General features: G+C 35.1%; 1 protein-coding gene across 1 annotated transcript in view; it reads right to left on the bottom strand.

Annotated features, from left to right (window-relative positions):
- The window catches only part of DGKG (diacylglycerol kinase gamma), a 250,772-nt gene that overhangs the window by 177,908 nt on the left and 45,064 nt on the right, over window positions 1-27,800 (bottom strand). The window contains 3 exon segments of the mRNA XM_044675638.1: window positions 1,164-1,177; window positions 19,480-19,512; window positions 23,602-23,700. Coding sequence (XP_044531573.1) covers window positions 1,164-1,177; window positions 19,480-19,512; window positions 23,602-23,700 — 146 coding nt within the window.

Genomic DNA, 27,800 nt, shown 5'->3' with positions numbered 1-27,800 from the left:
TAGATCTCTAGGACTGAATTATTTCTTTCTACTTTTTTGCAGTAATTTTTCTTTAATGAAAGAACTCTGGATTTTGGCTACAACATTACTGGGACATTTTCTTTTGGACATTCTTTCAGAGGGAGATTGATAGATTGTTTCAATTGTCACAAAATTATATAGTGTAAGATGTTTTACATATATTATCTCATTTGACCTTCCCAACACCTCTGATATATTAACATGATATCTGTTTTATAGATGAACAAGTCAAGCAGGACCTGAGTTGAAGGATCTGCCTCAGATAATTATAATATATGTATCCTGAGAAAGTCACTTATCCTCTCTCTGCTTAAGTTTCTTCATTTGTATAATGGGAATAAAACAGCACTTACATCACATGGTTGTAGGGAGGAATAAATCAAATGAGACAATATATATAAAGTACTTTAGACACTGAATTATTATATAAATGTTAGCTATGAATTTTATTATTATTCTGGGATGGATGGTAATGGATGACTATTCACACCTCCTAAAACATCACACCTATTCAGTTCCTAGGAGAATGATTTTTGAATTGGCACAAACAGAACAAAAATGACCAAGGACAGAAAGCTAAGATGAATGAAGAAATAGTCAAAGTGATCTCAACTGTCCTTAAGCAGTTCAAGTCACTACAACAACCCATGACACTGAAAAAATTTGTGCAGATGATTGTTGACACATTATTGGTGATTTTTGAATGACTACAGAACAGTGGTGGTGAACCTATGGCACGCATGCTAGAGAGGGCTCTCAGAGCCTTTCTGTGGGCATGCCCACTGACACCCCAGCACAGAATTTGCCAGAGTTTGTTCCTAGAAAAGGACATAGAAGGACATAGGGCTAGGCCGTTCCCCTTCCCCTCTCTATGCTTGCCTGAGGACATCACTCACACCTCTAAAAGGTTCGCCATCACTGACATAGAGTATAGGAGAAGAGTCAAAGAACTGCACAGAGGCAAAATTCTGATTTTCAAATAATGAGGAAAGTAATATTTTTGGAACTATAGATCAATGATTTTATTTAAGATTGTTGGAAAATATCCCAAAGTTCAATAATAAAAGGATGACAAGCAATTAGAAAGGGAAGCAGCAATCCCCAATATAATTCATGGGCCCATTAAGCTATTCCATTGAGACTCTCCTTTGATCTCCTGTGTGTCCCTGCTTCTACAGCTAGGTAAAATATTGAGTTTGTCATCCAATGAAACCCCTAAATCTTTTTTTCAAATAAATGTATCTCTTTTATGTAGAAAAATTATTATTATTATTTTTTGTACCCAAGATAAGAATTTTGAATTAATCTTCACCAAATTTGATCTTAGTAGATTTGGTCAAATGTTCTACCCTATAAATCATGTCTTTTTTTCCAGCCTTTAGCAGTTCAGATAACTTTTCTAACTTTGGATCATCTTCAAATTTTATTAGCATGCCATCTACACATTTATCTAATTCCCTGATAGAAAAATTAAGTATAGAGGGCCAAATATAGATCTATGGTTTACTAGGGACATCTGTAACCAAATGGGGTAAAATCATTTATGGATTCTTTAGATTTGGTTGTTCACATGGTTGGCTGTTGGCTTATATTTCTTCCATTTTGTTGTCAAGAATATCAATGTTAAAACTACTTGCTAAAATAAAATGAAATCATACGTAAACTTCTTTTGATCTATTAGTCTAACAATCATTTTAGTAAAATAAAATTAAGATGATCTGTTTGGCACTTTTGTTGATGAAACTATGTGAGCTCTGTGTGAACGTGACTTCTTTTTGTAAATATTCACTGACAAATTCTTTGCTGACAGATGGTTGATAAGCATTTGCCTGTCTACTGTACTGTACTATATATTTCCTTTGAGGAGAGACAGAGAAAAAGAAACAAATAAATACTGAACATAACAAATGTTATTTATCATTAGTAGCCAATACAGCTGAAAGAATATGCAAACAACAAGGAAAATATTCTATGGTTTGGTAAAGCACTTTACTCAGTGGCAATTGGTCCACTAGAGAACAAAATTTTCCTGTATATTTTTAGGCTACTTCCCATGTTTCATATCTCACCTCCGTTTATACACAGAGACTATAGGTCATGAGAAGAAGAAAAACTGATGTACAAATGTGAAAAATGTTAAGAGATAAGTAGTGGGACATAAGATGGTGGGATAAGGGATGCTTAGCTTGCCCATACCCTCCAAATATATAAAAAAAGAAAATAAAATGCCTCAAAAAAAAGGGAAGACAGATGGACACATCTCACTGAGGTAAGAGGGGAGAGTAGTCCAGTGAGTGCCACATCAAATGGAGCTTGCAGAACACACACTGGGAGGAGGTTGTAGAGCACACACTGTCATCACACAACTCAAACAGTCTGAGAAAATGTAACCGTTGATGAGGAGAAATCCAAGACCAGCCCTATGGAGGCCCAAGGCAAGGAAATTTCAAAGCCAGTAGCAGCCTTACAGGGCTCAACACAATGAAACCAGCAGAAGGGAGCAGCTCAAACCAGCCCTACCTGCTTTCATGTGGCATGGAATGTCAAAAAGGTAGATTGGAGAATGGCTCTAGGAGTTGCCAAATGACCTGAGGCAACAAAACTGGTGGAGGAGGAGAAATGTTGCCAAGCAGTCTGAGGTCATAAGATGGCAGAGTAGAGGAGCAGACCAATACTAGCTTTACCTGATTCCATGTGGCCTGAAGTAATGAAAAGGCAGAGTGGGGGAATAGCCTAAAATAGGAGACAACAGGAAAACCAAAAGCAGGGGGAGCCGAATTTAGCTGGAAAATATGCTGCAAGCCCCCCAGAAGAAGCCAGGTGGTCTACCTCTTGGAAGTACACACTGAAGGACCCAAAGATAGCCAGACCTACCCTAATCCCCAGAGAAGGCTATAATGCAAGCTTGAAATAGTGCTCCTCTCATCCCAGGAGCAGAACAAAACCTCAACAGATAGATAAAATGAGGGGGGAAATAACTAGAAAAACTAACAAAATTTAAAGAAAAAAACCTAACCTTAAAAGTTACTTTAGTGATAGGAAGATCAAAATATAAACCCAGAAGAGGACAAAATGGCATAAAGGAAACATGTGAAACCTTAAAGGAGAATAGAAAGGATGTCAGGTCCTAAAAGGCCTTTTGGAAGAATTTGAAAAAAGATTTAAAAAATCAAATAATAAAAGAAATGATAGAAAGATGCCAAATGAAAATGAAGCCCCACTCCCCAATCTGAAGACAACAACTCCATAAAGACTAGAATGGGTCAAATGGAAACAACTTCTTAAAGACTAGAATGGGCCAAATGGAGAGGCAAAAAACACTGAAGAAAATAACTTCCTAAAGACTATAATGGGCCAAATGAAAAAATAAGCACAAAAGCTCAAGGAAGAAAATCACTCCATAAAATTAGAATAGAGCAAATGGAAGCTAATGACTCCATAACATATCAGGAAACTATAAGACAAAATTAAAAAAAAGAAAAATGAGAGCTAGGATCATATACAAACCACTGATTTTAATTTAACAAATGGCTTTGGCCATGAGTAGCAAATTAAGATAATGTTGTATCTATACTCACTTCTGTCATAATTTAGTTCATAAAAAAAGAATAGTAGAAACAAAAAACAGGAATATGGAGGTAAAAGAACAAATATCAGAGCAAAATTGGAAGAGAAAACATTAAAGAATTTTTCATTCAATTAAAAACGAACTTAATTTTAAAAATTCAGAATTTAAGAGAAAATAAATAAACATAAAAGACTGCATAATAAACCATTAATCTCTACCTCATACCACTTGCTTTTTTTCTAAACCCTTAACCTCAGTCTTAGAATCAATGCTATATAGTGGTTCCAAGGCAGAAGTGTGGTAAGGGCCAAGCAAGTGAGATTAAGTGACTTGCCCAGGGTCACATAGCTGGAAAGTATCTGAGGCCAGATTGAATCCAGGACCTCCCATCTCTAGGCCTTTCTGTGTCCATTGAACCACCTAGCTGCCCCACACTTGCCTTAAATATATATATATATATATATATATACACATACATATATATATTTATATGTATATTTATATGTATGTATATATGTATATTACTTTTTTTAATTAAAAAATTTTATATTATATACTTAGTAACAAACAGTATAAACAAAAAACTTAACTAAATATGCACAAAATATTATGTGCAAAACCACAAATGTTCACAATTAAAAATATGTAAATTATATATGTATGCTAATGTAAACAACCTCTGCTTTTGAGTTCCCTTTGGATTTGTTTTACATGGATGTTTTTTTCTCTTAATTTTGTGGCTGTTATTTTAAAAATGTAATCATTGTATGTATTATTCTTTTCTTCTCTTCATCTCTCCATTATATATTACTTTCAAAACTGTCCTGCTGACCTTTTCTTCCTTTTGAACTTCCTTCACTATTTTATGTATTAAAAACATGGTTTAATGGTCTTTGGGGTGGGATATTGCTACTATTAACCTCTCTTTATACCATGTTGTTCTATCTCCAAGAGAAAGGAGAGGAAAAACCTTTTGTAACAATAAAAATAGTTAAGCAAAATGAACCCACACAATGGCCATGCCCTCAAAATGTATGTCTTGTCCTGCATTGAGTCCATTATCTCTCTAAAAGAGGGGTAGCATACTGTATTACAGGTCCTCAGGAAACAATTGGTCACCGACTCTTCAAAATTTTGTTTTTCCTTTGGGGCTATCCTTCTTGTTCCTGCTCATTTCATTCTGTCAGTTCAAATACTTAGGGCTCTGAAATAATATCCTTCAGCATTTTATAGGGTAATCCCATTGTGTTCATGTAACACAATCCTTTAAGCTATTTCCAAAAGGTCAGGTTTCCCCTTAGACCAGTGATTCCCAAAGTGGGCGCCATCGCCCCCTGGTGGGTGCTGCAGCAATCCAGGGAGGCAGTGATGGCCACAGGTGCATTTATCTTTCCTGTTAATTGCTATTAAAATTTTTTAAAAATTAATTTCCAGGGGGCTAAGTAATATTTTTTCTGGAAAGGGAGCAGTAGGCCAAAAAAGTTTGGGAACCATTGCTTTAGACTCTAATTCTCTGGTTCTCTGTTTTTTATTTTTCATTTTAATTCTCCTTTAGGATCAGAAAATTAATTTTGCCTGCAATTGTTTCCTTTCCTGCCATTATCCTCTTCATTTATAATCCATCTTCCCCCCCTTTTTCCCCTTTGAGTTCTATCTATCTATCTATCTATCTATCTATCTATCTATCTATCTATCTATCTATCTACCTACCTACCTACCTACCTATCCATTTATCCTTGATTATTTTGGTGTCTACCTCCAATTTTTTGTCTTAGATAATAAGGATCAATTGACATCTGATCTGCCCATCCTTTCCTCCATGCTTTTATGCTTTTCTTTTCACTCATCACTAATGATGAGATGTAGGAGGTTTTATTCCTTCTTCCTCCTTTCTTTACTAATTGATTCCTTTTGATTTTCTTTTCTTTCTCCCACTTTCCCCCTACTCCTATCCCCAAACAGCATCTATCCATTACTAGATCTTTTGATTTTTTTTTACTTTCTCAACACATTTTCATGATAATGAGGTTCTGAAGGATTTGTTTCTTCATCCCATATTAGAATGTTAGCAGAACTTCATTATACAGCCCATTCTTATTACTCAAATAAATTTACTCTTCCTGGTTTCTCTTAACTCTTGTGTTTATATTTCAAAGTTTTTACTTAGGTTTGGCATTTTCATCAAAAAATCCTTGAAAGTCCTTTGTTCCATTTCCCCCTGAAATAAGTTCAGCTTTTCATGGAATGTATTTTTGTTTATATGCCTATATCTTCTGCTTTTTGGAATACAGTATTTCAGAATCTCCTGTTTTTGTGGTAGAAGTTTCCATATTTTGAATGCTTCTTAATAAGGATATCCCAGTACCTGAATCACTTCTTTCTGGTTGTTTGCAGTACTTTTTCTTTAATGTAAAAATTCTGGATTTTGGCTATAACATTATTAGGACATTTTCTTTTGGGGATACTTTCAGAAGGGGAATGTTATCATTTTAAAATTTTCATATAAATATATAGTGCTTTAAGGTTTATAAGAGACTTTACAAATATTTTCTTTTTTATCTTTCCTCTATAACACCTCTGAGAGGCAGGTGCTATTATTATATCCATTTTATAGATGAGGAAACTACAATAGACAAATGTTAAGTGACTTGCCCAGCTCCATTTAGCTGGCAAGCATTTGAGGCTAGAAGTGAATGCAAGTCATTCTGACTCCAGGTCTGGTATTATATTCATTGTGCTACCTGTTCCTAATAGATCTGAGTTATTTTTATTTTTGGACTTTAAAAAAATTTAGTAAGTTTCCAGGCTTTTTAAAATCATGTTTTTAGGAGTCACATTATCCATCTTTGACCTGTTTTTAAAAGTCAATTAAAAGCATATTTTCTTCTATATTTTCAATCTTTGATTTTCCCCTCATATTTCTTTTTGTCTCATGGATTCATTGATTTTTTTTTTTTACTCTATTTTAGTTTTCATGGTTTCCAGGGAGGCATTTCTACAGTATGAGCACTTAGAGAGTTTGAGATAAAAGATGAAGTAACAGGATTTGGCAATAATTTTGAGGCTGATACTGAAGGAAAATAATTTTTCTTACCTTGTCTATGTAAATCTGAAGTTTGGAGATATTTTTAAATCTCCAAATGGAGTTTTTTTTAAAACCCTTACCTTCCATCTTGGAGTCAATACTGTGTATTGGCTCCCAGGCAGAAGAGTGGTAAGGGTAGGCAATGGAGGTCAAGTGACTTGCCCAGGGTCACACAGCTAAGAAGTAAGTGTCTGAGGCCAGTTTTGAACCTAGGACCTCCCGTCTCTAGGCCTGGCTCTCAATCCACTGAGCTACCCAGCTGCCCCCTCTAAATGGAGTTTTGACTCAAACACAGTTTAATTTTGGAAGTAGGCTAGAGGGAGATCAAGGAAGAAGTAGGACTATAGTTTGAGATTCTTGGAGTTATATTATATAGAATTTCAGATGAAGACAGGAAGGACCTACTTCATATACTGACCTTATGTGTATACTGCAGAAGTCACTTAACTACCCTCTTCTTAAGTTTCTTCATTTGTAAAATGGGGACAATTATTACACCTATATCACATGGTTGTTGGAATACAACAAATGAGACAATATATGTATAGCACTTTAAACTTTAAAGTGCTTTATAGAAGTTGGTTATTATTTTTATTGCTATTATTCAGAGATAGATGGTAATGGATAATTCTTTCTGCTCCCTAAAACATCAAACCTAATCAGTTTCTTTTGAATAATGATTTTTGAATTGGTATGAATTGAACAAAACAGCACAAGGTTACAAGTCAAGATACGTAGCTGTATGAGTTTGGACAAGTCATTTAACCCCAATTGCCTATATATTATCATTCCTCTTCCTTGGAACTGATATTTAGTATCTATTCTAAGACAAAAGGCAAAGGTTTCTGTTTTATAAAAAGGAAAAAAGAAGGTCAGGATACATTAGGAAATAGTCAGAATTACCTCATCTTCCCTCCACCAAATCAAGTCATCATATCCCATGGCATTTAATGAATTAGTGTAGATTATTAATGATACATTATTGGTGATATATGAATGATTATAGTGTATAGGAAGTGAGTGAGTCAAAGGTCTGCAAAGAAGCAAATATACTGATTTTCAAAAGGGGAAAAAGTCATTTCTATGATCAATGAAGTTAGCTTAGAATGTTGGAAAACAGTGCATTATTCAAAGGATGACATAAGCAATTAGAAAGGGAAGCAACAATCCACTAATATACAGTATGGACCCTTTAAAAATTAGGTACATTGGGACATTTAGGTTCCTGCTTCTGCAGTAGGTTAAATATTGAGGTATTTAATTGAGCTACTCATAAAATGAAAGTTTCAAATCACTTTTCAGACTAATTTCCAACTAGTTTTTCTTCTATCCTGTAAAGTTGATTTTTTGTAGCCAAGCTTAAGACTGAATTTATCTCCATGAAATTTGATCTTAGTAGATTTGGCCAAATGTTCATTCTATCCCCCTCTCCCTCTTTCTCTCCCTCCCTCTTTCTCTCCCTCCCCCTTCCTCCCTCTCCCTCTCCCTCTCCTCCCTTTCTCTCTCACACACACAAACACATATTCTGGCATCCAATAGGTTAACTCACTTTTCTAACGTTGTGTTATCTTCAAATATAATTAGTATGCAATCAATGCTTTTATACAATTCACTGACAAAAATATTACATAATAGAGAGCCAAACATGAATCTGTAATTTAGTAAGGATATCTGTAGTAGATGACAGAGAACCATTTATAAGTTCTTTAGGTTTGGTCATCCATACAGCTGTCTATTGAATAGCTCACATCTCTCCCATCTTGTTGTCAAGAATATTATTGTCAAATGATTCACAAAAAATCAAGTTAAGCTCCCTATAAACTTCCTTTGCTCTATTAGTCTTATAATTGTGTCCAAAAAAGAAAATTAGGAATATCTATCTAGTACTGTCTGTGATGAAACTATGTGAGCTGTATGATCATTTCCTTTTGAAAATGTTCATTAAGTTATTCTTTATTTTATTTTATTTTATTTTATTTTATTTTACTTTTCTTAAATCTTTACCTTCTGTTTCAGTATCAGTTCTAAGACAGAAGAATGACAAGTGCTAGGCAATCAGGATTAAATTATTTGCTCAGGGTCATACAACTAGGAAGTATCTGAAGCTAGGTTTGAGCTGGTTGGTTCTCCAAACTCCAGGCTTGCCATTCTATCCATTCTACTATGTGACTGATAGACATTTGACCATCTATTCTTCTATCATTTGTATCTCTCTAAGTTTTTAAAAAGAAAATTGATGACAACTCAACAATCACATCCGCCTCTTTCTATATACCCTGGGATGTGGTTCATTTAGACTTGCTAACTCTCAACTGAAAGTCAAGAGTATGTTTAACATCAGTTTGCTTTTCTTGGATTTCAACTATTACCCATTTTCCTTGTGTCATTTATAGATAATTTGCCTTGACAGGAAATAAGAAACAAAATGAAAGTTAAAAAGTTCAGGTTTCTATCATGCATGATCCTTGTCCTCTCCACCCTGTGCAATGGTTCTATTCTTTCTTTGGTTTCATTCTTTTCTACAAATCTGTCACTTGAATTTGTACCCTCATCACCTAAGGCCTGGAGCCATGGTTCTCAAGGAGGATATCATTGAAATGTTGTCTCTGCTCTCACTTCTACTGCCACATCTGAATAGAAACAGTGGTTAAATCAAAAGAAGAAAATCTGATGAAAGCATATTATGTAAAAAATTGAAAGGTAAGAATTTTTCAGAAACATAATTTTAAATGTAACTGAAAATGATAGGAAAATAGAAGGTGATAAAATAAATTGGATAAGAAATGGAAAAATGTTATATATTTAAGGGAGAGGGAGGCAAGTAGGAGGGACAAATTGTTAATTCAGATAAAAACAATTAAGTTTATTTTATAAAAGAAATGAAGATGTATAAAAACAAAAGATAATATTTATTTTTAAAATAGAAGAGAGGAGATGGGTAATAAATTAAAAATGGAAGCTTTAGGGCAAACTACTATATCTCTAATTCTTTTACATCCTTAAAGATGTGGTTTTGACATCGAGTATGTTATCATCACTTCTTGACATAGAGATGTTGGTGGATGAGCTTCCTTCTTTTTTCTTCTCCTTTGAGGAGACATAGAGAGAAAAGACCATAAATTTTGAAGGCAATAAATATTACCCTAATAGCTAATACAATTGAAAGAGAATGGGAGAAACAAGGAAAATATCCTACGGTTTGGTAAAGTACTTTTTCTAGTGGAGATAGAGACCAAGAAAGGGCTCCAATGGATATTCTTTAGGCTCTTTAGTTTACTTCTTATGGTTGGCCTTACCTCAGCTTACATATAGAGCCAGTAGGTCCTGTGCAGAGAAGACATTGATGTACAAAAAAAAGAAAAATTAAAGGTAAGATTCAGATACAAATCATTGGTTTTAGTGGTTTTGGGCATGAACAAGAAACCAAGATGATGAGGTATTTATACTCACTGCTGTGTTATCATTTGATTAATAAAAATAACGGTAGAAACAGAAAACAAGAACATGGAGTTGGAAGAGCAAACATCCAAACAAAATTTAAAGACAAAAACAATGGAAGAATTTTTCATTCTGGCATTAAAAAATCAATTTAATTTTCTTATTCTAAACTTTAAGAAGAGTATTTTGATATATATAATAGCATGTAAAAAAGGACTGTATAAAAACCACCAAATCACTACCTTTATACCATTTACTTAAAAAAAATCTATATAATAATTACATGTCATTTTGAAAACTGTTCTGCTTGATCATTGTTTTTTTTCTGAAAATATTTCACTATTTTGTGTATTTAAAACATGGTTCGATGGTGTTTTCTTGGGCATTACTATTGCTATGCTCTCCTACTGTGTTGCTTCAGCAAAAAAAAAAAAAACTTACAAGGGAAAGGAGAGAAAAAAATCTCTTACTCTTCCTTTCATCTGTTAGTCACAAAACAAAAATTAAGTATTTATCTGGTACTGTTTGTAATGAAACTATATGAACTTTTTGTGATCATCACTTCCTTTTGTAAATGTTCTCTAACTCATTCTTTATTGATAGCTAATTGTTCTCAAGGACATCTTTTTTTTTTTTTTGAAATGTCATCTCCGCTCTTCCACTATTATATCTGAAAAGAGACAGTGGTCAAATCAAAAGAAGAAAATCTGGTGAAAGTATAGGATGTAAAAAATTGAAAGGTAATATTTTCCAGAAACACAACTTTAAACATTACTGGAAATGATGGGGAAATATAAGATGATAAAATAAAGAAATGGAAGAAATGATAAGAATGGTAAATGGTAAGAAATGGAAAGATTTTATATAAAATGGGGAGGAAAGGAAATTTGAGGGACAGACTAAAAATTCATGTAAAAACAAATGTTTATTTGATAAAAGAAATGTAGATGATATAAAAATAAAAGATAATATTTATTTAAAAAATGGAAAAGAGAGAAGATGGGTAATAAATTAAAACTGGAAGCTTCAGGGAAAACTACTGTACCTCCCATATTGTTACACTCTTTCTTGAAGGAGATTTTCCATCGATTATGATATCAGGTTTTGAAGAAACTATCTCAATGAGTTGATTTTCTTCTTTCTCCTTCTAGAGAAAAAAAGACCATAAATGTTGAATACAATAAATATTATCATCAATCATTAACACAATGGAAGCAGAATAGGGACAACAAGGAAAATATCCTCTGGTTTGGTTAAGTACTCTTCCCAGTGGAGATGAGTACACTGGAGACTAAGAAGGGTCTCTCCTGGATTTTTCTGATGCTGTTCAGGTTTTTCCCCCTGCTTGACCTCACCTCAGGCTAGGTGTACAGCCTTCTGTATATATGTGAAGAAGAAACACTAATGTACAGAAAATGAAAAATTAGTGATAATATCAGGTAGAAACCACACGTTATAATGGTCTTTGTCCATGAACAAGAAATCACAATGATGTGGCATCCATACTCACTTCTGTCTCATCATTTGACTCATAAAAAGTATGGAAGAATCAGATTGCTTGCTTTCTCAGGGAGAAGAAAGGGGACAGGGGAAGGGAGAGTGACAATTTGACTCAGACCTTAAAAAGGTTAAAAATTATTTTTCATATTATTGAGGAAAAAATAATACATTTCATTCCTTTATTTTTTAAAAAAATTCATTTTCTTATTCTTAACTTAAACATCAGAAAAGCATTTCCACATTTAGAGTAGCACAAAAAAGAGGACTGCATATGGAAAAATGGATCACTTCATTATATTTGCTTTTTTAAAGAAAGTGGGTAATAATTTTACATGTTACTATTTTTCACATGAGGAACTATACTTTAATCTGCATTCCAACTCCATACATGTTACTTTCAAAACTGTCTTGCTTGCCTCTTCTTTCTAATCAACTTCCTTCCCTGTTCTATACATGTAAAACATAGTTTAATAGTCTTTTCTCGAGCATTACTATTGCTAAACTCTCTTCCCACCGTGTTGCTCCAGCAAAACAAATAAATAAACAAAAATCTACAAGAGAGAGGAGAAAAAAACTCCTTCCTCTTCCTTTCATCCATTAATCACAAAGCAAAAAGTAAGAATATATCTGGTACTGTTTGTGATGAAACTATGAGAGGTTTGTGTGATCATCACTTCCTTTTGTAAAGGATGATGATTCTTCATCAATAGCTAATTGATGGCCATTTGCCCATCTACTGTTCTGAAGTGTGTGTCTCCTTCATCTTTGAAAAGAGCTGAAAGCCAGGCCTGGAGATAGGTCCTGGGTTGAAATCTGGTCTCAGTCACTTCCTAGTTGTATGACCCTGGATAAGTCATTTAACCCCATTTGTCAATTCCTTACCACCCTTCAGCCTTGGAATCAATACCTAGGATTGCTTATAAGACAGAAAGTAAGGATTTTTTAAAAAGATAAGTGACAATTGCTCAGCAATCACATCTACCTCTTCTTTTGGTACCCTGGGATGTGGTGCACTTAAACTTGCTAACTTTAGCTCTCAACTGAAAGAGAAAAGCCCATTTACCACCTCGTTGCTCGTCTTCGATTTTAACTGTTACCCATTTTTCTTATAACATTTCCCATTTGTGGATAATTTTTCTTGGTAGGAAATCAGAAACACAGCAAGAACTGAAAGCTTTTGATTTCCCTCTATCATGCTTGATCTATCATGTCCTCTTCACCCTGAGCCATGGTCCTATTCCTTCTTTGATTCCATTCTCTTCCACAATTCTGTCACTTGAATTTGTACCTGCTCTGCCTAGCCCTGGAGCCATAGTTCCCAACAAGGATATCTTTGAAATGTCATCTCTGCTCCTACTTCCACTACCACATCACAATAGACACAGTGATTAGGTCAAAGGAAGAAAATCTGGTGAAAGCAAAGGATGTAAACAATGAAAAGGTAGACATTTTCCAGAAATAGAGCTTTGAACATTACTGGAAATGATAAAATAGAGAAACAGAAAAAATGGTAAATGGAAAGAAATGGAAAAATTTTTATATTAAATGGGGAGGAAGGGAAATGTGAGGGACAAACTACAAATTCATGTAATAAGTTTATTTGACAAAAGACATGTAGATGGTATAAAAATAAAAGATAACAATAATATTGATTTTAGAAATAGTAAAGAGAGAAAATGAGTAAAAAAATTAAAAGTGGCAGCTTCAGGGAAAACTACTGTACCTTCAATTTTGTTATACTCTTGTTGGAAAGACTGGCTTTCCCAGTGATTATGTCTATTGCACGAGATGAAGAAAAGAACTTCAAGAGTGGGTTGTCTTCTTTGTCGTCCTTTGAAGAAAGACATAGAGAAAAAAGATCATAAGTGCTGAACACAATAAATATTATCATCAATAACCATTACAATGGCAACAGAATGGAAGCAACAATGTAAATATCCTCTGGTTTGGTTAAATACTTTTCCCAGTGGAGATGGGTACAATGGAGGCCAAGATAGGTCTCTCCTAGATTTTCCTGAGGCTCTTCAGGCTGCTTTCCCTTCTTGACCCACCACTGCTAATATGTACAGCCTTCTGTATACATGTGAAGAAGAAACACTAATATACAAAAAATGAAAAATTAGTGGTAGGATCAGGTAAAACCCACAAGTTATAATGGTCTTTGGCCATGAACAGGAAATCATCATGATGTGGCATCTATATTTATTTCTGTCTTACCATGTGACTCATGGAAAAGAATGATAGAATCAGATTGCTTGTTCTCTCAAGGAGAGGAAAGGGAACAAAGGATGAGAGGGTGAAATTTTGGCTCATGCTGTAAAAAAGTTAAAAAGTTGTTTTTCATGTTACTTAGGGAAAAAAGAAAATATTTTTTTTAAAAATGATGGCAATAGAAATCAGGAATGTGGAGGTGGAAGAGCAAACATTTAAGCAAAGGTGAAATACAGAAAAGATGGAAGTTTTTCAAACAATTCATTTGCTTATTGTGAACTTAAATTTAAAAAATTTCCATATTCAGAGTAGCACAAAAAAGAGGACTGCATATGAAATCATCAATCTCTATTTCATCCCACTTGCTTTTCTTTAAAAAAAGTGGATAACTTTTTCATGTTCATCTTTTTAATATTAAAAATAGCATGCTGTACTCTGCTTTCCAACTCCATATAATTTCAAAACTGTCTTGCTTGCCTCTTCTTTCTAATCAACTTCCTTCCATGTTCTGTACATGTAAAACATAGTTTAATAGTCTTTTCTTGAGCATTACTATTGCTAAACTCTCTTCCCACTGTGTTGCTCCAGCAAAACAAATAAATAAACAAAAATCTACAAGAGAGAGGAGAGAAAAACTCCTTCCTCTTCCTTTCATCCATTAATCACAAAGCAAAAAGTAAGAATATATCTGGTACTGTTTGTGATGAAACTATGAGAGGTTTGTGTGATCATCACTTCCTTTTGTAAAGGATGATCATTCTTCATCAATAGCTAATTGATAGCCATTGGTGCCCATCTACTGTTCTGAAGTGGGTCTCCTTCATCTTTGAAAAGACAGCTGAAAGCCAGGCCTGGAGATAGGTCCTGGGTTGAAATCTGGTCTCAGTCACTTCCTAGTTGTATGATCCTGGATAAGTCATTTAACCCCATTTGTCAATTCCTTACCACCCTTCAGCCTTGGAATCAATACCTAGGATTGCTTATAAGACAGAAAGTAAGGATTTTTTAAAAAGATAAGTGACAATTGCTCAGCAATCACATCTACCTCTTCTTTTGATACCCCGGAATGTGGTGCACTTAAACTTGCTAACTTTAGCTCTCAACTGAAAGAGAAAAGCCCATTTACCACCTTGTTGCTTGTCTTCGATTTTAACTGTTACTCATTTTTCTTATATCATTTCCCATTTGTGGATAATTTTTCTTGGTAGGAAATCAGAAACACAGCAAGAACTGAAAGCTTTTGATTTCCCCCTATCATGCTTGATCTATCATGTCCTCTTCACCCTGAGCCATAGTCCTATTCCTTCTTTGATTCCATTCTCTTCCACAATTCTGTCACTTGAATTTGTACCTGCTCTGCCTAGCCCTGGAGCCATAGTTCCCAACAAGGATATCTTTGAAATGTCATCTCTGCTCCTACTTCCACTACCACATCACAATAGAAACAGTGAGGAGGTCAAAGGGAGAAAATCTGGTGAAAGCAAAGGATGTAAACAATGGAAAGGTAGACATTTTCCAGAAACATAACTTTAAACGTAACTGAAAATGATAAAATAGAGAAATGGAAAAAAATGGAAAAAGTGATGAATGGTAAGAAATGGAAAAAATTTATATAAAATGAGGAGGAAGGGAAATGTGAGGGACAAACTACAAATTCATTTAAAAACCAATAAGTTTATTTGACAAAAGACATGTAGATGGTATAAAAATAAAAGATAACAATAATATTGATTTTAGAAATAGAAAAGAGAGAAGATGGGTAAAAAATTAAAAGTGGCAGCTTCAGGGAAAACTATACCTTTGAATTTTTTGTACCTTGTTTAAAGCATTGGTTCTTGAATTGAATAAAGCAGCAGTAATCATTGCAGCTGTCATCCTGGGCTTGGTTTCTTCTTTTTCTTGCTCCTCCTTTGAAATATAAGTGTTTTCAAGTTTAATAAAAGATAAACATCTAACATAGGTAATGCTCATTTTTATTTTGTCCATGAGAGTTTTAGGCTGCCAATATGAGAAATTTTCAGACAAAGTAGCCTGGCAATTTAATGTTATTTCATTTTTCTCCACATTCCTCTATTTGTCTCTTTCTCTTTTCCATCTTATTTATGTCTTTTCTTTTCACACCATAATAATTTCCTGACATATCACACACTTATTACTTTCATTTCTTGATTACTTCATTGTCTTCCCTGCCTTTTCTACTTGGGCTGTTATCTCTGCACACTTCCTGCCAGAGGCTTGGACTTCACTCCCTTGTCCTCCCAGGCCTGATAGGGGAGGAGTTGTCTTATCTTGCCACATTCTAGGCCTTGACATCATGCCATCCCCATGTACCAGTCTCACTTAAAGCTCTCTTTATGTGTTGTCTTCTTCCATTAGAATATAAGTTCCTTAAGGACAGGGACTCTTTTTCTTGATTATATTTCTCTCTTAGCACTTGGCACATAAATGTTCTTCTCTCTCCTTTTCTCTATATCTATCTGTAGTTATTGATATATCTATCTGTATATCTATTTATCCATCTTCTTTGTAACAATGAGAAACAGGTAAGCAAAACTCGCCAACAAAATGATCACATCTGAGTGCATTTGCCACCCTTCAGAGTGAGAAAATTTATTTTTAATACTGTATTCATTTCTTTGAATATTAATTTCTAACATTGCCTTTTGTGTTCAAACCTTCCCCCTATTCCTTTGTCTTGATTGTCCTAGGATTGGCCTTATATCCTTAAAATTGGAATAATTTAGACTGAGAATGTGAGTTCCACTCTTTCCTGGAAACAGAATTAGCTTTAGTCAAATATATCTAGGGGCAGTATGTTTGTGTCCTTGGTTTCCTCCATTACAATGAACCATGGAGGTCTAAATTTAACTTGATTTTCCATCTGAGGGATGTTAGAATCTCACAATAAGGCATGTGACTCCCGTGGCACCATGAGGGGACCAGAGACAGTCTGGAAAGAAACTTCCCATCTCCTCAATAGGTATCCACCATTAGAAATGTTATTTTTCTGACCAGGGGAGGGCTGAATCTTGATCTTTCAGAACTGTATTTAAATGATTTCAAATTCTGGATGATTTGTCTCTGATTACTGAGAGAATCATTGACTATTAAATTTAATTGAATGAATACATTTAATTTAAAAAATTTAATTAAAATTAATTTTTAATATGAAATGTTGCCTCTTGGAATTTTTACTCATCACACAACAGCCATCATTTCCTACTTCTCTAAGACAAGTTTTCCACCATCTGTTTTCTGTGACCAAAATTTGCTACTGTAATTGATTTGAGTTTGGCTACCTTTTATCATTGTTTCCACTCACACTGTTATTATTCATTTGGTAAATTGTTCTTATTTCATTTCCCACATTTTGAAACAATTTTCTAAAAGTTTCTCTGAATTCTTCATTTCTTATGGCATTTCATTTCATTGGTCACAGATCACAATTGGTTCTGAAATCCTTCAATTGCAGCTGATCCTTCCCTATATATCTTTCCCCATTAGAGTATGAGCTCCTTGAGAGTAAGAACTGTTCCTTTTCGGTCTCAGTATAGTGCTTTGCATATAATGCTCAATAAATGTTTCCTTCATTTGTTCATTCACTTATTTGATTGATACCCTACTTTGTTTCTAAGTTTATTTTTGACCCCCCAAAATTGTGCTTTAAACATTTTGACCTTTTTTTTCCTGCCTTTTAGAGATCTATGTCCAGTAAGAGTTTCATTGATTCTGGCTGCATAATTCTGAATTGTTTTTAGAATATTGGGATTAATCCCCGGATATACTAACAAAGCTTAAGTATATTTATATTCATATGATCTTTCCAACATCAGTTCTATATTTTATCATCTTTGTGACTTTTAGTGAATGCAAAGTAAAACCCTGCAGAGGTTTTAATGTGCATTTCTTTTATCATTATTTAGAACATCTTTTCACATGGTGGTTGATAGTTTACAATTGTTTTGAAAATTCCTCCTGTCCTTTGAGCACTAATCTAGTGGGGATGGCTCTTGGTCTTAAACATTTGTGTCAGTGCTTGCAGTATCTTGAATATCAGATTTTTATAAAAGATATTTGAGGCAAATTTTTTTCTATAGTCAATACTTTATCGAATTATTCAATTTTCATTGATTTTATTCATGCAAGAACTTTTACATTTTATATACTCGAAATCATCTTTTGTCTTTTTTGATGAACTCCATCACTTCTTGAGTTGAGAACTTTCCCTACAGGTCATACCTATGAAATAAATGTAAGTCCTTCCTTTCTGTGTTTTTAAATAGCATGACCTTTTATATTTAGGCCATATCCATTTGGAGCTTATTGCCGTATATGATATAAGTTGTTTGCTTAAACCTAATTTTCACCACATTTCCATTATCAGATAGGGAGATTTTCTCCCAAGAGGTTTATGTTCTTGCATTTCAAGCACTGAGTTATTGTATTTTCTTTCTTCTGGGATTTGCTTCTTTAATCTATTCTACTTATTTTTTTCTGTTTTTTTAAAAAAACAAATACTAAATGTTTGGATAGTTATTGCTTTGTAATATAGTTTCAGATCTGGTGATCCTTTTTTTCCCTTTAATCATTTTTTCCATTCAATTGTGGGACAGTTCAAATATTTAGGAAGTTTTCCTTTAAATCAAGAAACTCTACAACTCAGACTCCCTTGCTCCCAATTTTACCTTCTGGGGCTGAGATAATATGACTAATTACTCTTCCACATGACTGAATCCTTTATTTTTGAAGACAGCTATTACTTCTGCCTTCTGCCTTCCTTTTTTCAAAGTAGTTATTCACTACTTTGTTCAAATAATCCTTCCATGGCATGGTCCCTTGGCGCCACCCTTCTCTGGGCAACACTCCAGATATCAGACCAGATATGGTCTGATGAGGGTAGTGCACAATAGGGTTATGTTCTCACTCATTCTGAATACTATACGTCCCTTAATGCAACCCAAGATTGAATAGATCTTTGGGCCAACAGGCCACGCTGTTGATGTGCATGTCCTTTTCCATTTGGAGTCTGAGTTGAGATTCAAACATGACATCTCCTAATGCCTGCTAAGCTGGCAATGAAAGGGTCAAAAAAGGTCACTCCTGGGCAGACACAAAGGGGCTTGGGAAACCCAACCACCATGCATGCAACTGTCTACATCATAATGGGACCAGGAGAGGGAGAGGGGTTCTATCAACTGACTTTTCCATGTGACTCCCTGGACAGTTCTTACAGAAATGAAAAGGTAAATGAATGAAGAATAGCAGACTTAGGGAAATCACTATACCTCTATTTCAATTTCTTCCTCTGACGGTTCGAGTGATATAATTTCTTCTTCAGGTTCTATCACTTCTTCCTTTTTTTGTACTTCTCTCTCCTTTGGGAAGAAACAACAAAACTCAGTCATGATTTAGAACATCAACAGGGGCAGCTAGGTGGCTAGTGAATAGAGAGCCAGGATTGGAGATGAGAGGTGCTGGGTTCAAATGTGACCTCGGACACTTTATGACTGTGGGACTTTGGTCAAGTCACTTAACCCAATTGTTTAGCCTTATCACTCTTCTGCCTTGGAACTGATATTCTGTATTGATTCTAAGAAAGAAGGCCTAACGTGGTTTATGAAGGAGGGAGGATGAACATTTTTCAAGCATTTTCCACTGCCTCTCCTTAGCTCCTTCCTCCCTGCCTCTCCTTGCTTCTTTCCTTCCTTCATCCCTCTCCTTCGTTCCTTCATTCTTTACTTTGTTCCTTTGTTCCTTCCTTCCCTCCTTCCTTCCTTCTTTCTTCCATTACTATTATTCATTGCTAGTAATACAGAAGAAACTCTGCATTATAGTATAGTAGGTTGCCAAAACTTAGCAACTATGGAATAGCTAAGGAGTCATGATGAAATATATAAAATTAAACAACAGAAACTTTTTATCCATATTGCCTGAATTAACAGACAGTAAAGACCAATATCTTTATGAATTCAACAAATAAATATTATTGCATTTGGAGCACCAACAAAAACAAAGGTTTTGTACATAATTGATGAGACATAACACTGACCCATAAAAAGCTAAAAATAATATTAGTATATGCTGTCATGTCAAATATTCAATTTCCAAATCACATTGAATGAAAAGCTCTTAAAATATAGAGACCTAGGGGGCAGCTGGGTAGCTCAGTGGATTGAGAGCCAGGCCTAGAGACGGGAGGTCCTAGGTTCAAACCCTGCCTCAGCCACTTCCCAGCTGTGTGACCCTGGGCAAGTCACTTGACCCCCATTGCCCACCCTTACCAATCTTCCACCTATGAGACAATACACCGAAGTACAAGGGTTTAAAAAAATATAGAGAGACCTAGAGGCAGAAATCAGAGCCCTGTGTAAACAGTTTAAAGTAATCAATCATCATCCTTATCACCTAACCTCCTACTGGAATGATTCTAAGGATGCCTTTTGGTGAACCTGAAGAGGACAAGATTCTATTCAACTTTTCAGTGGTTTTAATTGCCCATACAACATTCCTCTAAACATGAAAAATCAATAGCAAGAGGGGCAGCTAGGTGGCACAGTAGATAGAATACCAGATCTGGAGCCAGGAGGACCTGGATTCAAATCTGGACTCAGAAACATTCTAGCTGTGGGACCCTGGGCAAGTCACCTAAGCCTGTTTGCTTAGATTTTGCCCTTATGCCTTAGAGCTGTTACTAAGACAGAAAGTAAAGGTTAAAAAATATCAATAGCAAGAGAATGACTCATCTCCAGACCATTTATATCTGAATTCTATTGAATAGAAGATGAAAATGAGAATAATAATAACTTTCATTGATATAATATTTTAATAGTAATAACTAGCATTTTTATGATTCTGTGAGGTTTGCAGGGCTCTGTGTCTTGCAGAGCACATGCATAATTTGATCCTCACAGTGCTATTAGGTGTTAGCATTGGCTTCATTTTCCATATAAGCAGATTGAGAATTGGAAAAATGAGATCAGAGAACTTTCCTTAGATTATAGAGCTAGTAAGTTTTCAAGCCTAGATATTCAGTGCTTTATCCATCATGAGGAAATTATCCTTTCATTAATTTAAATTACTCTTGTTCTTTCATGTTAATTGTCAGTAGTACCTAAGTGGATGAAATGACTGCTCTTTGTTACTGAATACAATTATTGGGGTGTAAGCTCATCTTCAAAAGGTCCCTTAGAAGCATCTTTGGGAAGTTATGGCACCAGGCATATCTGCTACAGCAGACATGAAGTAGCCAAATGGTGCAGTGGACAGAGCTTTAACTCTGGTGTCAGACCCGAGTTCAAATCTAGTCTCAGATACTTATTAGCTGTAAATCCAGTTTACTAGCTGGATATGTCACTTTACCTCTGACACCCCTGGTTTCCTCTACTGTAAAATGGAGACAATAACACTATCCTCTCAAAGTTGTGAAGATCAAAGGAGACAATATTTGTAAAGAGTTCGATACATAATATGTGCTTAATAAATGTTTGTTCTTTTCTTCTTTCCCATTTTTGTTAGGATATTACAATATCCAAAGTATTTTCATTAAAACCTTGAGTCAAAGGCATTGCTGACTTGCCTGAAGTCACATAGCTAACACATTTCAGGCCTGGGGCTTTTGAGCTAGGTCTTTTGAGTCCAAATATAATTCTCTTTCCACTGTACATGCTATTTTTCTGACATTAATTTAGCTCTTACTATATGCCTTTCATGCATAGAGATAGAAAGCCAGCCCACTTACATGGCTATTGAGCAGAGGAAGAACCTGAATGACTACCAAAGTGGAGGCAGTGACTCCAGAGATGGTGGTGAGAAAAGCATATTTTATTCGCTTGCTATCTTCAGAGCTGCCCCATTTACTGCTATGCTGCCCTGATTCTCCCCTTTGGTAAATTCTATCCCTCTCCCCATTTATTCCCCTTCTTCTAGGAATCCCTCACTGCCTATAACTAACCCACTCCAACATCTACTCCCTGTACTCTCATTCCCATCCACTTCAAACTTTCACCTTTAATGTCAAACTCCAGCTCTGCCTGCTCCTTCCATTATGCTCTCTGAAATTCCTATTCCATTATTAACAAACTTCCTTTCATTTTAGATCTTTTTCTCATGGTCCTCCATCATCCAAAGAGACATAATTACCCTAATTTTGAGATCGTGGTAACTCCATGCTTTGACTTCACTTTTCTCCATTCACAAACTTGACCCTAGAGTTAATACACTAACCTCCGCTCTTCAGTTCTTACTCTCTTGTCCTTCCTGAAGCATAGCTGGGGAATCCTCCTATCACCTACTTCCATGTGGATGTGCTATTGAATATAGCTAGAGGAAGTTAAGCCATTATAAGGATTAAGTCCACTCCCAATTTGTTATCTAACCTTAACTGGGTCTCCTCCTAATTGATTCTCTAGCATACTACCTAACAAAGTTGTTCCAAATCTCCCTTTATGCCACCCATGACACTTCTTCCACACCTATCAGCTAAGGATTTCAACTCACACTAGACTCAGAAAATAGATACCCCCCTTCATGTGCGCTCTCTCTCTCTCTCTCTTTCTGTATCTCTCTCTCTCCCTTCTTTACGTCTCACAATCCCTTCATATCATCTTCTACTTCCTCCTGCTTTAGGAAGTCTCTAAAAAAGACTTCTCCTTGCCACAGCCAATCTTTCTACATGCATCCTTAATCTTATGCCTTCCCAATATTCAGCAGATGGTAGCTCTATCATCCTATCTGTTGCTCTAATGAGGAGATTCATCATCTCTTCATTACTTCTCTGCTAGTTACAAAATATGCTCTATCAAATCCTGTTGATTACACTTTGACAGTCAGCCTTAATAAACATTTATTAAGTGCCTACCATGTGCCAGGCACTTGCTAAGGACTGAAGATATAAAAAGAGGTGAAATATCTTTGCATCTGTTCCTTTCTCCCTTTACATCCATTGCCCTACTTCTGGCTCTTGCCACCTTTTACCTAAGCTATTTGCTTCCTAACAGGCTTCCCTTTCCTTTTTTTTTTTTTAAATAAACCCTTACTTTCTGTTGTAGAATTGATACTATGTATTGGTTCCAAGGCAGAAGAGCAGTAAGGGTTAGGCAATTGGGGCTAAGTGACTTGACCAGGGTCACACAATCTGCTTCTCTTTGTAATTCATTCTTCATTCAGCTACAAAATTGATATTCCTTAAGCCCAAGACTAATCATGACCCTCCCTAGTTCAAAAATCTCCAATGGCTCATAACTGCTTCTAAGATAAAACATAATTCCTATTTGGTCTTTTAAGCCTTTGTCAATCGGACTTCAGTCTATCTTTCCAGACTAATTACACAATACTTTCCTGCATACATTCAATATTCCAGTCAAAGTAGCCTGTATGTTGTTCATTTTCTGGGCATATTTTGTCCGCCATCTCTACACCTTTCCAAATGTCGTCTCATGTGGAATGTAGTCATTTCCTTACCTCCACCTTATAGAATCCATAATTTTCTTCAAGGGATTATAATTCAAGTGCCCAGTCTTATCTGAGTCCTATCTGGATTCCTCCAAAGTACAGAACTCCAAAAGTAAATTGTTTTGTATAATATAGGTAAATGCATATATATATTTTATATTCCTTATATAGATTCATATTGTTCCCTTTCTCCCCTATAATCTCCTTGAGGGCCAGAATGAATTCATTTTGGTCTTTGTATTCCCAACACAGCATAATTTCTGGCACATAGTACATACTTAAGAAATGTTTTTTAAATGAATGAATTAAAGAATAGTAAAATGCTCACCAGGACCATGGGAATTATAGAAGTTGGCAGGAGAACATGGTCTTTTAATTGGTCACCATCACATATTACCTTCATCTTGAAGTGACACTTTTTGTGAACCTGAAGGAGAAAGAGAAAAGGCCAGAGAAGATAAAGGATGAGATAAAGGGAGAGAACCATCTAAGGGTCAGAGCCCTAAGCAGTCAGGCAAGATGCTCACTTAGTTTTCCCAGCCCTGCCATAGTGAATTTCTGGAGTTGCCTGTAAGTATCAAAAATGAGGTTTGTTGGGCTTGGGAGAAGGATAGTAATGGTGCCGATTTTGTGGGTGATTTTTGTTGTTTTGTTATTGATATAGTCCAGTGATGGGCAAACTTTTCAAAGAGGGGCCAAAGGAAAGGAAATGCTCATCTGTCAGTCTGTTTCTAAAGCAACTCTTTTGAAGTTTCATTGTATTGTATCCTACTCATTGTATTCGTCAGATTAGGAATAATGTTGGATACAACATTTCAGGGGGCCATAGTGGCCCGCAGGCCATAGTTTTCCCATCACTGATATAGTCAGTTATGCTTATACTTTTCCTTATTTTCTTAGCCTGCAGTTTTGGCATACATAATCTGTATGATCTTTATGACATATTGATGGAATCCCTTTGCTAGTATTTTATTTAAAAATTTTACATCAATATTCATTAGGGAACTGGCCTCTAATTTTCTTTCTGTTTTCATTCTCTGTATTTTTGCTATCAAAACTATGTTTGTGAAATAGAAAGAATTTCTGTTTTCTTCTTTACATTACTATCCCACCCACCCCAGGAACAAAGCCCAACTTTATTGTAAAGTTAAAAGTCAAGAAACAGGCAAAAAAAAAATATGAGAAACCAATAAAAAAGCAACTTAATTATATAAAGTTACAGTGATGATGGAGAAGGTGAAAACAAACTCAGAAGAAGAGAACAATGTCAAAATAGCTTTATCCTGTTGTATAATTTCTAACCACAGGAACGCAATTAAGAGAAACTGAATCTCCCAGCCATAAAGAAATAGGTTTATTCAGAGAGGGTCAGTCTTCCAATAAAGCTGGACTTCTGGTCAAGACCAAAAGATCCCCAGCACTGTGAGAGACCTTCCTATATACCCCAAGGAATTAGACAATTTTTATACCAGTACAAAAACAGTCCAATACAATAGTTATACCTATCTAAAAATAGAGGCACATAGAAGCAATGTTCATTGGTTAGGGCAACCAGAAAATGCTTCTTACTGGTATAAGAAGTTATTTGACAATGACTTAAGAGTCACTTAATGGAAGAGGGGGTAGCGGTGGAACCTGGACTAGTGATGCAAAGATAAGAGTGGGTGGTGTTAGGTGGTACCAGCCTTCGAACTCTAGGTCAGGCCTCGTGACTTTTACTAGATCACAAGTTCAAGACCATAATTATTGATGAGGGTGCATGATATAGCAACTTTGAAGGGTGGGGCTGACACTAGGGCCTATGCTAAAGGAGTTATTTTCTTAATTCAAAACCTTAATATTTATACTAAATTAATCGCAAAAAGCCTTCTAAAATCATGACTTCTGCTAACTATCTTAGAATTACAATTATGATTATCTCAAGACTACTGCTAACATTAAAATCTAATCCTCATATAAGAGGGTAGGGGATTTTTCACTCCAATCCAAAGCTTCAAAGAAAAATGTGAATTAGTCTCAAACCCCAAAGAATTCCTAGAGGTGCTCAAAAATGATTTAAAAAATTAAGTAAGAGAGGTAGAGGAAAAATTGGGAAAAGAAATGAGAGCAATGCAAGAAGAGTCAACAGCTTGGTAAAAGAGGGACGAAAAAGTGTGAAGAAAATATCTTAAACAGAATAGTAAAAATATAAAACTATAGTAAAACAGTAAAAGAGGCACAAAAATACACTTAAGAAAAGAACTCTTGAAAACAGCAGAACAGGCTAAATGATAAAGAGGTATAAATTTTGATTGAAGAAAATAATTTCTTAAAATTAGAATTGGACAAGTGGAAGTAATGACTCTACGAGAGATTAAGAAACAACCAAACAAAGTCAAAAGAATGAAAAAAATTGAAATGTGAGCTCATTAGAAAAACAATGGACCTAGAAAATAGATTGAGGAGAATTTAAGAATTATTGGACTACTTTGAAAGCCATGATAAGAAAAGATAACCTCTACACATCTTATTTCAAGGGAATTAGCAAGGAAAATTGCCCTGATATCCTAGAACCAGAGAGTAAAATAGAAATTGAAAGAATTCACCTATCACCTCATGAAAAAGATCCCCAAATGTAAACTCCTAGGAAATTCCATAGCTCCCAGATCAAAGGAAAAATAGTGCAAGCAGCTATAAAAATTCAAATGTTATGAAACCATAGTCAGGGTACCATAAAACTAAGTAGCTTCTACATTAGAGGATGGGAGGGCCTAAAATATGATATTCTGGAGGGCAAAGGAGTTAGGATTACAAGCAAGTTTACAAGCAAGAATCACCTTCTCAGAAAATTGGAGCATAATCCTTTATGGGGGAAAATGGATATTTAATCTAATTGAGAACTTTCAAGCATTCCTGATGAAGAGACCATAGCTGAATAGAAAATTTGACTTTCAATTACAAGCCTCAAGAAGAGTGTAAAAAGGTAAACAGAAAGAGAAATCGTAAGAGATTCAATAAGGTTAAACTATTTACATTCCTACATGGAAAGATGAACTTTATCATTATTAGGGCAATTAAAATGAGTATATATACATATGCATATATATGGCAAGGGTGTGAGTTGATTGTGATGGGACAATATAAAAAAATGAAATTAAGGTGTGAAAAAGAGAAATGGACTGGGATGAGGGGGAAGGGGAAGTTAGAATGGGATAAATTGTCTCACATTAGAGATGTGAACAGAGTTTTAAAGTGGAGGGAAAGATGGGAGTGAGTGGGCAAAATCTGAACTTTATTATCATTAGAATTGGCACAAAGAGGAAAAAACATACATACTCAGTTGGGTATAAAAATCTATCTTGACCTACAGGGAAGTAGGAGGGGAGGGGGATAAGGCATGAGAATAATAAATGAGAATGTGGATTGGGGGAGGTGATGCAGAAGCAAAATACTTTTGTGAAGGGGTAGAGTGAAAGAAGAAAGAGGGAGAGAGAAGGAAAAACAAGAAAAACAAGATAAAAATTGTTGAAGAAACTAGAAAGCAGTTTGTCAGGAACTAGGTGGAGATTAACATCTCACACTATATACCAAGATATAATCAAAATGGGTACATGATTTAGACATAAAGGGCAATATTATAAGCAAGTTAGGGGAGCATAGAATAGCTTGCCTGTTAGATCTATAGACAAGGGAAGAATTTGTGACCAGATAAGAGATAGAGAAGAGATATACAGGATTTAAAATGGATAACTTTGATTACATTAAATTAAACTTTTTTTGCACAAACAAAACCAACACAGCCAAGATTAGAAGAAGGAAACAGAAAATAATTTTTACAACAAGTTTCACTATTAAAAGCTTCATTTCTCAAATATGTAGAGAGGTACTAAAATAAGAATTCACCATTTCTCAATTGATAAATGGTCAAAGGATATGAATGGGCAATTTTCAGATGAAGAAACCTAAGCTATTTATAGTCATAGGGAAAAATACTCTAAATGGCTATTGATTAGAGAAATGCAAATTTAAAGAAATCAGAGGTTATACCTCACACATATCAAGTAGGCTAATATGGCAGGAAAGAAAACAACAAATGTTGGAGGAGGTTGTAGGAAAAATTGGGACACTAATGCATTGTTGGTTGAGTTATGAACTGATCCAACCATTTTGGAGAACCATTTGGAACTACACCCAAAGGGCTCTAAAAGTAGGCATATTCTTTGACCTGGTAGCAATACTACTATCAGGTTTGTAACACAAATAGATCAAGAAAATAAAAAGGCCTTATATGTTTCAAAGTATTTATAGCAGTCCATTTTGTGGTGGAAACAGAGGGAGTTGCCCAACAATTGGGAGGGGATGTACAAATTGTGTTATATAATTATGGTGGCATACTATTGTGCAATAAGAAATGATGAGCAGATACTTTCTGAATAACCTGGAAAGATTTGCTGATGCAAAATAAAATGATCAGAACTAGAACATTGTACACAGTAACAGTAATACTATATGAAGATCAATAATGAATGACAACCATTCTCAGCAATA

The sequence above is a fragment of the Gracilinanus agilis genome, chromosome 4 (genome assembly GCF_016433145.1).
Source record: "Gracilinanus agilis isolate LMUSP501 chromosome 4, AgileGrace, whole genome shotgun sequence".
NCBI classification, from domain to species: domain Eukaryota; kingdom Metazoa; phylum Chordata; class Mammalia; order Didelphimorphia; family Didelphidae; genus Gracilinanus; species Gracilinanus agilis.
This window is presented reverse-complemented; position numbering and strand designations above follow the sequence as displayed.